At 39.6% G+C, this 15,595-nt stretch overlaps 1 protein-coding gene across 1 annotated transcript in view; it reads left to right on the forward strand.

The window, feature by feature from the left end:
- Window positions 1-4,829, forward strand: part of Cyp2c24 (cytochrome P450, family 2, subfamily c, polypeptide 24) — a 62,267-nt gene extending 57,438 nt beyond the window's left edge. Inside the window, exons 7-9 of the mRNA NM_001271354.1 lie at window positions 961-1,148; window positions 2,210-2,351; window positions 4,159-4,829. Of these exons, the coding sequence (NP_001258283.1) occupies window positions 961-1,148; window positions 2,210-2,351; window positions 4,159-4,340 (512 nt within the window). The 3' untranslated portion in view covers window positions 4,341-4,829. The remainder of the gene's footprint in view (window positions 1-960; window positions 1,149-2,209; window positions 2,352-4,158) is intronic.
- The last annotated feature ends 10,766 nt before the right edge of the window (window positions 4,830-15,595 follow it).

Here is a 15,595-nt window from a genome sequence, read left to right on the forward strand (position 1 = left end):
GTCAGTAAAACACCAGAGCCCTGAATTCAATGAAAAGATACTCTGGGTAGAGTCTCTCTCTCTCTCTCTCTCTCTCTCTCTCTCTCTCTCTCTCTCTCTCTCTCTCTCTCTCTCTCTCTCTCTGTGTGTGTGTGTGTGTGTGTATGTGAGCATGTATTTGTATGTGAGTTTCAATATTTTGTGTTAAGTGGTCATAGAAATGTAATTCTTCTCTATTGTAAACCTTTCCACAAGTAGTACAATCAAACAATAAAAGTAGTTATTATTTATGAATGTGAACAGAAACTACAGACACAACTTCTATAACATCTCAAAATGAATTCCTTTGGGAACTGTAAAGACGAAAAATAGGAAACTAAATTTCACATATGCACAAATACAGACATACAGATATTTACTATTCAATTTATAAAATCTTTATTATCTATGTTATGTGTATGGACATTTTTGCCTACATGTATGTCTGTGGACCATGTGCATGCCTGGTGTTCACAGGGACCAGAAGAAGATATCAATTCTGGGACTGGAGTTACAGACATTTGTGAGCCACCTGTGGGTGCTAGAAATTAAATCTGGATCTTTTGGAGGAGCAACCAGTGAGTGCTCTTAATCACAGAAATATCCTTCCAGCTCCACGATTCAATTTTAAAATATCACTATTATTAGATGTGAAATTAACTCTCAGTTTTGTGTTTTTTTCCAGTAAGACAGTAATGATTAGAATTCACATATGAAAGCATTTACATATTGAAACATTTCATCATTTCTGCATGTTGAATATTGTGTACAATAATGTACCTGTTTGCACACGTCAATCTTAATGCCTAACTGGGGGGGGGATTTGTGTGTTAAAACAATTGTCTAATTCTAAGTGTACATGTGGCCTGGTACTTTTATCATACTTAATACAGACTTGAATTACTATAACAAATGTACCATTTCTTAATTGTGTCCTAATAGCTAAAGTCCAGGAAGAGATTGATCACGTGATTGGCAGACACAGGAGGCCCTGCATGCAGGACAGGACCCGCATGCCCTACACAGATGCGATGGTGCACGAAATCCAGAGATATATTAACCTCATCCCCAACAATGTGCCCCATGCAGCTACCTGTAATGTTAGATTCAGAAATTATGTAATTCCCAAGGTAAGCTTGTCCCTTTAACACCTATAGTGTTCTTTTTTTGTATTTTTCTGCGAATGAAAATTTCTAAGACAATGTTGAAAAGCAGCCATGATAACATCCCATTTCTTTCATTGTTAATTTTTAAGATTACATTTATTGATTGACTGAGAGAGAGAGAGAGAGAGAGAGAGAGAGAGAGAGAGAGAGAGAGAGAGAGAGAGAGTGTCAGAGGACCACTTGCAGGAGTCAGTTCTCTCCTGCCACCTTCTAGGTTTCTGGGTTCTGGGCTCAGACTCAGGTTGTCAGCCTTGCATGCCTTTACCTGCTGAGCCACCTTTGAGCCTTTCCACTCGTTGAACTATTTTTTTAAAATTTATTCATTTTACATCCTTCTCACTGCTCCTTCCTCTCAGTCACTTCCTGCAACAATCCTTCCTGCTGCCCCCCATGCCCTGTTTGTTCCCCCTACCCTGGCACATCAAGTCTCTGTATGGCTAGGCAACCTCTTCCACTGAGGCCTGACAAAGTAGCCCAGCTAGAAGAACATATCCCATGGATGGGTAACAGTTTTTGGGATTTCACCTGTTCCAGTTGTTCTGGACCCACATGAAGACCAAGCTGCATATCTGCACATGTGTGTAGGGGGTGTCTAGCTCCAGCCCATGTATAATCTGGTTAGTGGTTCAGTCTCTGAAAGCCCCAAGGGTCCAGGTTAGTTGAATCTGTTTGTAGAGTTCTTATTTCCTTCTGGGTCTGCAATCCTTGCCTGTCCAGCTCTTCCATAAGAGTCTCCATTCTCCATCCACTATTTGGCTGTGGGTCTCTGCATCCCTCTGAGTCAGCTGCTGTGAGGAGCCTCTCAGAGGACAGCCATGCTAAGCTCCTGTCTGCAAATAAACTGAGTGTCATTAACAGTGTCAGGGACCGGTGCTTGCCCATGGGATGGGTCTCAAGTTGGGCTGGTTATTGGTTGGCCATTCCCTCAGTCTCTGCTCCATTTCCTCTTCCTGCATTTCTCTTAGGGTAATTTTGGGTCAAAAGTTTTATGGGCAGGTACACATATTTCTATCTGTTATTTTCAGGGCACGGACTTAGTAACATCACTGACTTCTGTGCTACATGATGACAAAGAATTTCCCAACCCAGAAGTATTTGACCCAGGCCATTTTCTGGATGAGAATGGGAACTTTAAGAAGAGTGACTACTTTATGCCTTTCTCAACAGGTAAATGAAGTTTGTTTCTATTTTTACTTCAGGTACAACGTAAACTATTTTTGGGCACTGTTGTCTAGGCTGACCCTGGACTCAATATTCTTGCCCCATCTGTCTGAGTATTTGAAATCACAAACATGTGCCACTAGGCCCGATTCTAGAAGATACAATTCTGAGATTAAAATGGATTGTTTACCATGTCCTCAGGGACAGGTGGTTTTGCTCTTTGTGCCACCTCAGGAGCAATTCTTCCAATGCTCATACATGTTCCTTGATTTTGACGCATTCTCATTGTTCCTCCACATTACTAGGGTTTCGAGAATATCCAGCCTATTTTTTGACTTCAGAAAACTAAAATATAGGCCATTTGAATTTTGCTTCTGCATATACCTCTATCTTTCCTAAGTGCTCCTCTTGGAAGTGACCCTCATTTAGACTTTTCTCAGCTGTAAGAAAAAATATCTCAATCCATTCTTAGACAGCTCTGGGATCCCAAGTGATTTAAAGAATATAATAGAGACTAGGCTCTGAAGAGTCTTAATTCTGAGTTAGGGGAGCTGGTGAGTCAACAGGACACTGTAATCCAATTGGAGTAGTGCTGTGAGAGAGGCAAGATTGGGTTTCTGGGGAGGTCAAAGAGACGTTACTCACCTCCTGCTCTTTCAGACTCATAGGACTTCTCTGACAGGGCAGAGAAATAAGACAAGAAGAGGAGCCAGGAAACTGTACTGAGGAACAAAATATAGGAGCAGACATTTTTTGCTGTCAGAACTTGACAAGAGTGAAGGCTGAGAAAGACCTTGGTCATGTGGAAAGGAACTCTGCAGTGATCCCAGAGCCTCTAGAGTTTCCTTTAGTTATGAACACCCACCTTGGATGTTCAGTCTCACTGCTTCACTCTGTGTGCTGAGTCTCTACACACAGAGTCACATTCATTTTTGCCATGTGCTTTTATGACTTTGATGGGGGTCTACATTGTACCTTCTCATATGTGACAGACTGATCCCTTCTTTATTTGGGGAGGGAGGCAAAAGATGATGCAGCACAATGTTTAAGTGGCCTATGTTTCTGTGGAAGCAGAGATAGTGAGGAAGCCTGGGGGTCAAGGTCTCCTATCTGAGGAGATTATGAAGGATCAAAAAGAAATGGTACAGGTTGTAGTCTTTGAGGAAAGTGTAAGAACAGCATTTCTGAGAAAATTGGTGAGATATGAAGCTTTATAGCACTGAGAAATGGGGAATGGAGCTGAGTGGAGCTGAGGAGGGTTGAGCCTGGCACTGAGTATCAAACAGAAAATAAAATGTAAAGGTCCAGGCCACTGCCATTTCAATCTTCCCTCACAGGGCAGATGCAGGGGATGCATTTAAAGTGAAGGAATCAATGATAATAGACAGGTAATTATGTAAAACTCTGAGTGTAAAGGTATATTGTGGCTGTTTATTTTTCATAAGCACAAATGGAATATAGTTTTTGAGTTGCCCTAATACTTCCCCTTCAGCTACAAGCACAGTGAAGTGAATGTGTTTCTAGAAGATTGATGTCAACTTGAAAGGTCGAAGGGTAGTTGTATGAATTGTTAGTAAAGTTGTGATATAAGACTTATAGTAAATATTTAATGAATGAAGGGTGCCTCTTAAAGCAGACATTAAACAGACAACATTTGTGTCCAAGGTTGTATGCATCTCTGTTTAAAAACCCTGGTAGTCATCCAGTATTTGACTCATCCACCATTTAGTATTCAAACTTCACTATCCACCTTTATAACAGTTTGGAACCTAGTGTAAGAAGGTGAAACCTCTGTGTTGCTTTTGTTTTTCAGGAAAGCGAATGTGCGTGGGAGAGGCCCTGGCTCGCATGGAGCTGTTTTTGCTTCTGACCACCATTGTACAGAATTTTAACCTGAAATCTTTTGTTGATACAAAGGACATTGACACTACTCCAATGGCTAATACCTTTGGCCGTGTACCACCTTCATACCAGCTGTGCTTCATTCCTCGTTAAAGCAGAGCACACTGGGCTGTTGCTATGCTGGTGTCTGTGACTAATCAGGGGCAATCCAGTTTCCACTGTTAGGAACATCTCTCTCAATTCTCCTCTCACATCTCTTCATTCTCTCACAATACAGTTATCATCCATCTTTGTTTAAGAGGTTTTCCCAGAGTTATCACGCAAATCTATCCTTTGTCTCCCACAGTCTATAACACTTATATTGACTGTGAACTGTACTAAGACATGTGCTGGGTTACTAATATGTTATGGGTGTAATACAGAATAGTTCAACTGAGAGCCATATCTTCTTTGCTTGATTCAAAATAAAAGGAGTTATTAACTGAAGAGTCATTTTTCAGGCTTTTTCTTTTACACATAATACATATAAGGAGTGAAAAAGTAAGGTTAGTGTTATAATGCATAATGGGATATCATCTTTTACCTATTAGGATGGGGATTTGGAAATTAAAATGAAACTGAAAATAAAAGAATTGGTAATAAATAAGAACTGGAATTTTTTATTTTGTCAACCTTTTCAAAACCTGGGTAGCTGAAGTTGCATAGGCTTATTTCTTGGCGTTCTACTCTAGTCCATTGGTCTACACATCTGATACTGTGACAGTATTATACTGTTTTTTTTGTTACTGTGACTCAGTATAATTTGAAGTAAAATAGTTTGATAACTCCAGGATTAATCATTTTATTCAGTATTGCTTTGTTGTTTCTGGATTTTTTTTGTGCTTTCTTATGTTTTTTAGGAATTTTTTCTATCTCTGTGAAAACACACATTAAAATTCTGATGAAGATTGTATTCATAGATCACTTTCACTAATGTAGCCCTTTCAATGATAACAGTTTTATTGAGCTATGAGTCTAGGAGGTCTTTCCATCTTTACATGCTTTATTAGTCAGGGTTTGGTATCATTGCAGAACTTACAGAATGTCTCTATAGATTAAGGGAAATTATTAGAAGGAATTACAGTCTGCAGTTCAACTAAACCAACAAAGGGAAGCTATGAATGGGAAGAATCTCATAGTTGCTCAGTCCTGTGAGACCAGGCACTTCAGGTGGTCTTCTGTATAAGCTGGAATCCTGAAGAAGTAGGTTCCAACAGATGTGATGGCAAGAAAGTGCAAGCAAAGAAGAACAAACACTTCCTTTTCCCATTGTTCTTATGTATGTAGGCCTCCAGCAAAGGTATGGTCCAGATTAATGATGTGTACCACCATTCCTGAATTTGGAACTTGCTCTGTCCCAGGCTGGTCTTGAACTCAGAGTTCTGCTTGCCTCTGTCTCCTAGGATTAAAGGCATGTACTACCTTGCCTTGGCCTGAACTTTTCATGGCCACTATGCCTCAAGATCTGAATCACAGATGTGCCTATCATTTCTGGATTGTAGTTCATTCCAGATGTAGTCAAGTTGATAACAAGGAATAGTCATCACACATGTCTTATTTAATTTCTTTTGTTTTCTATTTTTATTTTCTCCTTTTTATTGTGAGCAATAAATCTTTAAAATTCTTAGTTTTGTAATTTTGAAACCCAAGAAACAAAAGTATTCACTTGGGAGAATAAGAAACCATTAATGCAGTCATAAGGGAAATGCAGATCAAAACAACCCTGAGATTTCACTTCACACCAGTGAGAATGGCTAAGATAAAAAACTCAGGTGACAGCAAGTGCTGGCAAGGATGTGGAAAAAGAGGAACACTCCTCCATTGTTGGTGGGATTGCAGACTGGTACAACCATTCTGGAAGTCAGTCTGGAGGTTCCACAGAAAATTGGACATTGAACTACTTGAGGACCCAGCTATACCTCTCTTGGGCATATACCCAAAAGATGCCCCAACATATAACAAAGACACGTGCTCCACTATGTTCATTGCAGCCTTATTTATAATAGCCAAAAGCTGGAAAGAACCCAGATGCCCTTCAGAGGAATGGATACAGGAAATGTGGTACAGGAGGTTCCACAGAAAATTGGACATTGAACTACTTGAGGACCCAGCTATACCTCTCTTGGGCATATACCCAAAAGATGCCCCAACATATAACAAAGACACGTGCTCCACTATGTTCATTGCAGCCTTATTTATAATAGCCAAAAGCTGGAAAGAACCCAGATGCCCTTCAACAGAGGAATGGATACAGGAAATGTGGTACATCTACACAATGGAATATTACTCAGCTATCAAAAACAATGACTTATAAAATTCATAGGCAAATGGATGGAACTTGAAAATATCATCCTGAGTGAGGTAACACAATCACAGAAAAACACACATGGTATGCACTCATTGATAAGTGGATATTAGCCCAAATGCTTAAATTACCCTAGACACACAGAACACATGAAACTCAAGAAGGATGACCAAAATGCGAATGCTTCTCTCCTTCTTTAAAAGGGGAACAAGAATACCCTTGGCAGGGAATAGGGAGGCAAAGTTTATAACAGAGGCAGAAGGAACACCCATTCAGAGCCTGCCCCACATGTGGCCCATACATATACAGCCACCCAAGTAGATAAGATGGATGAAGCAAAGAAGTGCAGGCCTACAGGAACCGGATGTAGATCTCTCCTGGGCTTCCCCTTCCACTGGGGCTCTTACTAGGCTATTCATTGCTACCTATGTGGTTGGAGCCCAGGGTCAGTCCATGTATAGTCTTTGGGTATTGTCCCTGGAAGCTCTGGTTGGTTGGCATTGTTGTCATATGGGGTCTCGAGCCCCTTCAAGCTCTTTCAGTCCTTTCTCTCATTCCTTCAATGGGGGTCCCATTCTTAGTTCAGTGGTTTGCTGCTGGCATTCGCCTATGTATTTGATGAATTCTGGCTGTGTCTCTCAGGAGAGATCTACAACCAGTTCCTGATGGGTTTTTGTTATATACCAAATGAATTTGAGAATTGCTCCTTCTAACTCTATGAAGAATTGAGTTGGAAGTTTGATGGGAATTGCATTGAATCTGTAGATTGTTTTTGTCAAGATGGCCACTTTTACTGTATTAATCCTGCAAATCCATGAGCATGGAGATCTTTCCATCTTCTGAGATTTTCTTCAATTTTTTTCTTCAGAAACTTGAAGTTCTTGTTACACAGATCTTTCACTTGCTTGGTTGAAGTCACACCATGGTATTTTATATTATTTGTGATTATTGTGAAGGGTATCATTTCCCTAATTTCTTTTTCATCCTGTTTATCCTTTGAGTAGAGGAAGGCTACTGATTTGTTTGAGTAATTTTAAAACCAACCACTTTGCTGAAAGTTTTTTAAAGTCATGTTTAGTTCTCTGGTGGAATTTTTGGGGTCACTTAAGTGTCCTATCATATCATCTGCAAATAATGGTATTTTGACTTCTTCCTTTCCAATTTGTATTCCTTTAGCCTCTTTTTGTTATCTAATTCCTCTGGCTAGGAATTTGAGTACTATGTTGAATAGGTATGCAGAGATTGGGCAACTTTGTCTAGTCCCTGATTCTAGTGGGATGCTTCAATTTTCTCTCCATTTAGTTTGATGTTGGCTATTAGTTTGCTTTATATTGCTTTTATTATGTTTAGGAATGGGCCTTGAATTCCTGATCTCTCCAATACTTTTACCATGAAGGGGTGTTGAATTTTGTCAAATGCCTTTTCAGTATCTAATAAGATGATCATGTGTTTTTTTTTCCTTTGAGTTTGTTTATATAGTGGATTACATTGATGGATTTCCAAATACTGCTTCCATGGAATGAAGCCTACTTGATCATGATGAATGATTGTTTGATGTGTTTTTGGATTCTGTTTGTGAGAATTTTATTGAGTATTTTTGCATCAGTATTCATAAGGGAAATTAGTCTGAAGTTATCTTTTATTTTTGGGTCTTTGCGGGGTTTAGTTATAAGCATAATTGTGGCTTCATAGAAGGAATTGGATAGAGTTTCTTCTGTTTCTATTTTGTAAAATAGAGTCTTCTTTGAAGGTCTGATAGAATTCTGCAATAAACCCATTTGGTCCTGGGCCTTTTTGGTTGGGAGATATTTAATGACTGCTTCTATTTCTTTAGGGATTATGGGACTGTTTTGATAGTTTATCTCATCTTGATTTAACTTTAGTGCCTGGTATCTGTCTAGAAAATTGTCCATTTTATCCATATTTTCCAGTTTTGTTTAGAGGCTTTTTTTAGTAGGAGTTGATAATTTTTGGAGTTTTCTCAGTTTCTCTTGTTACATTTTTGTTTTCATTTCTGATTTTTTAAATTTGGATACATTCTCTGTGCCCTCTGGTTAGTCTGGGTAAGGTTTCATTTGTCTTGTTGATTTTCCCAAAGAACCAGCTAGTTTTATCCATTTGCTGCAAAAGTCAGGGTGTTTTTTTCTTAGCTTAGTAGTGTTTCGCTGTGTAAATAAACCATGTTTTCTGTATCCGCTCTTCTGTCATGGGGCATCTGTGTTGTTTCCAGCTTCTGGCTATCACAAATAAGGGTGGTATGAACAAAGTGAAATATGCACCCCTGTGGCATGGAAGGGTATCTTTGGGGTATATTCCAAGTATGGTATTGCTGGATCTTTAGGTAGGTCTATTTCCAATTTTCTAAGGAACATCCAAATTGATTTCCAGAGTGATTGTATCAGTTTTCAATACCACCAGCAATGGAGGAGTGTTTCTTTTTTCTCCCCACCTTTGCCAACATGTGTTGTCACCTGAGGTTTTGATCTTAGCCATTCTGACTGGTGTAAGGTAGAATCTCAGGATCTTTTTGACTTGTATTTCCCTGATGACTAAAGGCTTTGAACATTTCTTTAGGTGCTTCTCAGTCATTTGAGAGTATTCTGGTGTGAATTCTTGGTTTAATTCTTTACCCCATTCTTTGGGTTTTTAGGTTTTAGGTGAATAGCTTCTTAAGTTCTTTGTATATTTTGGATATTAGTCCTTTATCAGATGTGGAGTTAGTGAACATTTTTTTCCCAATCTGTAGTTTGCCAATTTGTCTTATTGACTGTGTCCTTTGCCTTATAGAAGCTTCCCAGTTTCATGAGGTCCCATTTATCAATTCTTGAGCTTAGAGCATGAGCCGTTGGAGTCCTGTTTAGGAAATTTCCCCTGTATCAATGAGTTCAAGACTCTTTCCCAATTTCTCTTCTATTATATTGAGTATATCTGGTTTTATGCTGTGGTCCTTCATCCACTTGGGTTGAACTTTGTGCAAGGTGACAAATATAGTTCTATTTTCATTTTTCCATGTACAGACAGCCAGTTATATCAATACCATTTATTGTAGAGGCTTTCTTTTTCATTGTTTATTTTTGGCTTCTTTGTCAAATATCAAGTGTATGTAAGTGTTTGGTTTTATTTCTGGGTCTTCAATTCTATTCCATTGATCAATCCTCTCTTCATATAATAATCAAAACATTAAATGTACAGAACAAAGAGAGAATATTAACAGCTGCAACCAGAAAGGGCTGAGTAACATAAAAGGGTAGACCTATCAGAATTATACCAGACTTCTCAAGAGAGACTAGGAAAGCCAGAAGAACCTGGTCAGAGGTGATGCAGACTCTAAAACAATACAAATGCCAGCCCAGGATACTACCCACAACAAAACTCTCAATCAATATAGACAGCCGTCTGTCCCAGCAGAAAGGAGTGGGTGGAAGGGAAATGGTATTAGACTGGGTTTTTGATGGATGGTGGGTCCCTGTGTCCACTGGGTTCCCAGTGGCAGCTGTGTTACTACAGGAGGGTTCATACCAAATGCTCTGAGTACAGCGGATCCTTTGGTATACCTCAGGATATGGTGTCATATGTCCCAGCAGAAAGGACTGGGTGGAAGGGCTTTCCAAGACTTTAACATGAAGTGGTGTTGAATTTTGTCAAATGCTTTTTCAGCATCTAATGAGATGATCATGTTGTTTTGTTTTTGACTATATTTACATAGTGGATTAGGTTGATGGATTTTCTTTTTTCCCCCATTTTTATTAAATTGCATATTTCTTATTTATATTTCAAATGTTATTTCCTTTCCCAGTTTCCTGTCCATCAGGAAACTCTAAAGGTGTTCCCCTCCCCATCCATCCCCCCTTACGGCCCAACACTCACCCTGACAATCCCCTACACTGAGGGTCCAACCTTGGCATCTCTTTCCATTGGTGCCCAGCAAGGCCATCCTTTGCTACATGTGCAGTTGGAGCCATGAGTCAGTCCATGTGTACTCCTTGGGTGGAGGGTTAGTCCCTGGGAGCACTGGTTGGTTGGCATTGTTGTTCTTTTGGGGTTTCAAGCCCCTTCAGCTCTTTCAATACTTTCTCTAATTCCTCCAACAGGGGTCCTGTTCTCAGTTCAGTGGTTCACTGCTAGCATTCACCTCTGTATTTGACATGTTCTGGCTGTATCTCTCAGGAGAGATCCATATCCAGTTCCTGTCATTATGCACTTCTTAGCTTCATCCATCTTCTCTCCTTTTGGTGGCTGTATATATATGAATCATATGTGGAGCAGGCTCTAAATAGCCGTTTCTTCAATCACTGCTCTAAACTTTGCCCACATATCCCCTCTTATGGATATTTCTGTTCCCCCTTTCAAGAAGGAGTGAAACATCCACATTTTTGTCAACTTTCTTGAGTTTCATGTGGTCTGAGCATTGCATCTTGTGATATTCGAGCATTTGGGCTAATATCCACTTATCGATGAGTGTATACCATGTGTATTTTTCTGTGATTGGGTTACCTCACTCAGGATGATATTTTCTAGTTCCATCCATTTGCCTATGAATTTCATGAAGTCGTTGTTTTTGAAAGCTGAGTACTCCATTGTGAAGATGTACCACATTTTCTGTGTCCATTCCTCTGTTGAAGGCAATTGGGTTCTTTCCAGCTTCTGGCTATTATAAATAAGGCTGCTACGAACATAGTGGAGCATGTGTTGTATGTTGGAGCATCTTTTGGGTATATGCCCAAGAGAGGTATAACTGAGTCTTCAGCTAGTGGAATGTCCAATTTTCTGAGGAACCTCTAGACTGATTTCCAGAGTGATTATACCAGTTTGAAATCCCACCAACAATGGAGGAGTGTTCCTTTTTCTCTACATCCTTGCCAGCATCTGCTGTCACCCGAGTTTTTGATCGTAGCCATTCTGACTGGTGCGAGGTGAAATCTCAGGGTTGTTTTGATTTGCATTTCCCTGATGACTAGGGGTGCTGAACATTTCTTTGGGTGTTTTTTGGTCATTCGATAATCTTCAGCTGAGAATGTTTTGTCTAGCTCTGTACCCCATTTTTTAATAGGGTTCTTTGGCTCTGTGGAGTCTAATGTCTTGAGTTCTTTGTATATTTTTGATATTAGTATTCTATCTGACTAATACGTAGGATTGGTAAAGATGTTTTCCCAATCTGTTGGTTGTCAGCTTGTTCTAAAGACTGTGTCCTTTGCTTTACAGAAGCTTTGCAGTTTTATGAGATCCCATTCTTGTAAATTCTTGATCTTAGAGCATAAGTCATTAGTGTTTTGCTCAGGAAATTTTCCCAAGTGCCCATGTGTTTGAGAGTCTTCCCCACTTTTTCTTCTTTTAGTTTATGTGTATCTGATTTTATGTGGAAGTCCTTGATCCACTTGGACTTAAGCTGTTTACAGGGTGATAAGAATGGATCAATCTGCATTCTTCTACATGCTTACCTCCAGTTGAACCAGCACCACTTGTTGAAAATGCTATCCTTTTTCCATTGGATGGTTTTGGCTCCTTTGTCAAAAATCAAGTGACCATAGGTGTGCGGGTTCATTTCTGGGTCTTCAATTCTATTCCACTGTTCTATCTGCCTGTCTTTGTACCAATACCATACAGTTTTTATCACTATTGCTCTGTAATACTGCTTGAGGTCAAAGATGGTGATTCCCCCAGAAACCCTTCCATTGTTGAGGATAGTTTTATCTATCCTGGGTTTTTTGTTATTCCAAATGAATTTGCAAATTGTCCTTTCTAACTCTCTGAAGAACTGAATTGGAATTTTGATGGGGATTGCATTGAATGTGTGGATTGCTTTTGGTCAAAAGGCCATTTTTATTATATTAATCCTGCCAATGCTTGAGCATGGGAGATCTTTCCATCTTCTGAGATCTTTAATTTCTTTCTTCAGAGGCTTGAAGTTCTTATCATAGAGATCTTTCACTTTCTTGGTTAAATTCACACCAAGGTATTTTATATTATTTGGAAGTATTATGCAGGGTGTCATTTCCCTACTTTCTTTCTTTTTTTTTATTGAGTATTTCTTATTTATATTTTTGGTGTTATTCCCTTTTCCGGTTTCTGGGCAAACATCCCCCTAATCCCTCCCCCTCCCCTTCCTTATGGGTGTTCCCCTCCCCAACCTCCCCCCGTTGCCGCTCTCCCCACAACAATCTAGTTCACTGGGGGTTCAGTCTTAGCAGGACCAAGGGCTTCCCCTTCCACTGGTGATCATACTAGGATTTTCATTGCTACCTATGAGGTCAGAGTCCAGGGTAAGTCCATGCATAGTCTTTAGGCAGTGGCTTAGTCCCTGGAAGCTCTGGTTGGTTGGCATTGTTGTTCATAAGGGGTCTCGAGCCCCTTCAAGCTCTTCCAGTTCTTTCCCTGATTCCTTCAACGGGGGTCCTATTTTCAGTTCAGTGGTTTGCTGCTGGCGTTTGCCTCTGTATTTGCTGAATTCTGGCTGTGTCTCTCAGGAGCGATCTACATCCGGCTCCTGTTGGCCTGCACTTCTTTGCTTCATCCATCTTGTCTAATTGGGTGGCTGTATATGGGCCACATGTGGGGCAGGCTCTGAATGGGTGTTCCTTCTGTGTCTGTTTTAATCTTTGCCTTCCTATTCCCTGCCAAGGGTATTCTTGTTCCCCTTTTAAAGAAGGAGAGAAGCATTCACATTTTGATCATCCGTCTTGAGTTTCATGTGTTCTATGCATCTAGGGTAATTCAAGCATTTGGGCTAATAGCCACTTATCAATGAGTGCATACCATGTGTGTTTTTCTGTGATTGGGTTACCTCACTCAGGATGATATTTTCCAGTTCAAACCATTTTTCTATGAATTACATAAAGGCATTGTTTTTGATAGCTGAGTAATATTCCATTGTGTAGATGTACCACAATTTCTGCATCCATTCCTCTGTTGAAGGGCATCTGGGTTCTTTCCAGCTTCTGGCTATTATAAATAAGGCTGCTATGAACATAGTGGAACATGTGCCTTTTTATATGTTGGGGCATCTTTTGGGTATATGCCCAAGAGAGGTATAGCGGGATCCTCAGGTAGTTCAATGTTCAATTTTCTGAGGAACCTCCAGACTGATTTCTAGAATGTTTTAACAGTCTGCAATCCCACCAACAATGGAGGAGTGTTCCTCTTTCTCCACATCCTCGCCAGCATTTGTTGTCACCTGAGTTTTTGATCTTAGCCATTCTCACTGGTGTGAAGTGAAATCTCAGGGTTGTTTTGATTTGCATTTCCCTTATGACTAAAGATGTTGAACATTTCTTTAGGTGTTTCTCAGCCATTCGGCATTCCTCAGCTGTGAATTCTTTGTTTAGCTCTGAACCCCATTTTTTAATAGGGTTATTTGTCTCCCTGCTTGTCTCTAACTTCTTGAGTTCTTTGTATATTTTGGATATAAGGCCTCTATCTGTTGTAGGATTGGTAAAGATCTTTTCCCAATCTGTTGGTTGCCGTTTTGTCCTAACCACAGTGTCCTTTGCCTTACAGAAGCTTTGCAGTTTTATGAGGTCCCATCTGTCGAGTTTTGATCTTAGAGCATAAGCCATTGGTGTTTTGTTCAGGAAATTTTTTCCAGTGCCCATGTGTTCCAGATGCTTCCCTAGTTTTTCTTCTATTAGTTTGAGTGTATGTGGTTTGATGTGGAGGTCCTTGATCCACTTGGACTTAAGCTTTGTACAGGGTGATAAGCATGGATCGATTTGCATTCTTCTATATGTTGACCTCCAGTTGAACCAGCACCATTTGCTGAAAATGCTATCTTTTTTCCATTGAATGGTTTTGGCTCCTTTGTCAAAAATCAAGTGCCCATAGGTGTGTGGGTTCATTTCTGGGTCTTCAATTCTGTTCCATTGGTCTATCTGTCTGTCTCTGTACCAATACCATGCAGTTTTTATCACTATTGCTCTGTAATATTGCTTGAGTTCAGGGATAGTGATTGCCCCTGAAGTCCTTTTATTGTTGAGAATAGTTTTAGCTATCCTGGGTTTTTTGTTTTTCCAGATGAATTTGCAAATTGTTCTGTCTAACTCTTTGAAGAATTGAATTGGTATTTTGATGGGGGTTGCATTGAATCTGTAGATCGCTTTTGGTTCAATGGCCATTTTTACTATATTAATCCTGCCAATCCATGAGCATGGGAGATTTTTCCATCCTCTGAGGTCTTCTTCAATTTCTTTCTTCAGAGTCTTGAAGTTCTTATTGTACAGATCTTTTACTTGCTTGGTTAAAGTCACACCGAGGTACTTTATATTATTTGGGTCTATTATGAAGGGTGTCGTTTCCCTAATTTCTTTGTCGGCTAGTTTCTCTTTTGTGTAGAGGAAGGCTACTGATTTATTTGAATTAATTTTATACCCAGCCACTTTGCTGAAGTTGTTTATCAGCTTTAGTAGTTCTCTGGTGGAACTTTTGGGATCACTTAAATATACTATCATATCAACTGCAGATAGTAATATTTTGACTTCTTCTTTTCCAATCTCTATCTCCTTGATTTCCTTTTGTTTTCTGGTTGCTCTGGCTAGAACTTTGAGAACTATACTGAATAAGTGGGGACAGAGTGGGCAGCCTTGTTTAGTCCCTGATTTTAGTGGGGTTGCTTCAAGTTTCTTTCCATGTAGTTTAATGTTAGCAATGGTTTTGCTGTCTATGGCTTTTACTATGTTTAGGAATGGGCCTTGAATTCCAATTCTTTCCAGGACTTTTATCATGAAGGGGTGTTGAATTTTGTCAAATGCTTCCTCAGCATCTAATGAAATGATCATGTGGTTTTGTTTTTTCAGTTTGTTTATATAATGGATCACGTTGATGGTTTTCCGTATATTAAACCATCCCTGCATGCCTGGGATGAAGCCTACTTGATCATGGTGGATGATTGCTTTGATGTGCTCTTGGATTCGGTTTGCCAGAATTTTATTGAGTATTTTTGTGTCAATATTCATAAGGGAAATTGGTCTGAAGTTCTCTTTCTTTGTTGTGTCTTTGTGTGGTTTAGGTATAAGAGTAATTGTGACTTCCTAGAAGGAATTCGGTAGTGCTCCATCTGTTTCAGTTTTATGGA

Source organism: Rattus norvegicus, chromosome 1 (genome assembly GCF_036323735.1).
Source record: "Rattus norvegicus strain BN/NHsdMcwi chromosome 1, GRCr8, whole genome shotgun sequence".
Lineage (NCBI taxonomy): Eukaryota > Metazoa > Chordata > Mammalia > Rodentia > Muridae > Rattus > Rattus norvegicus.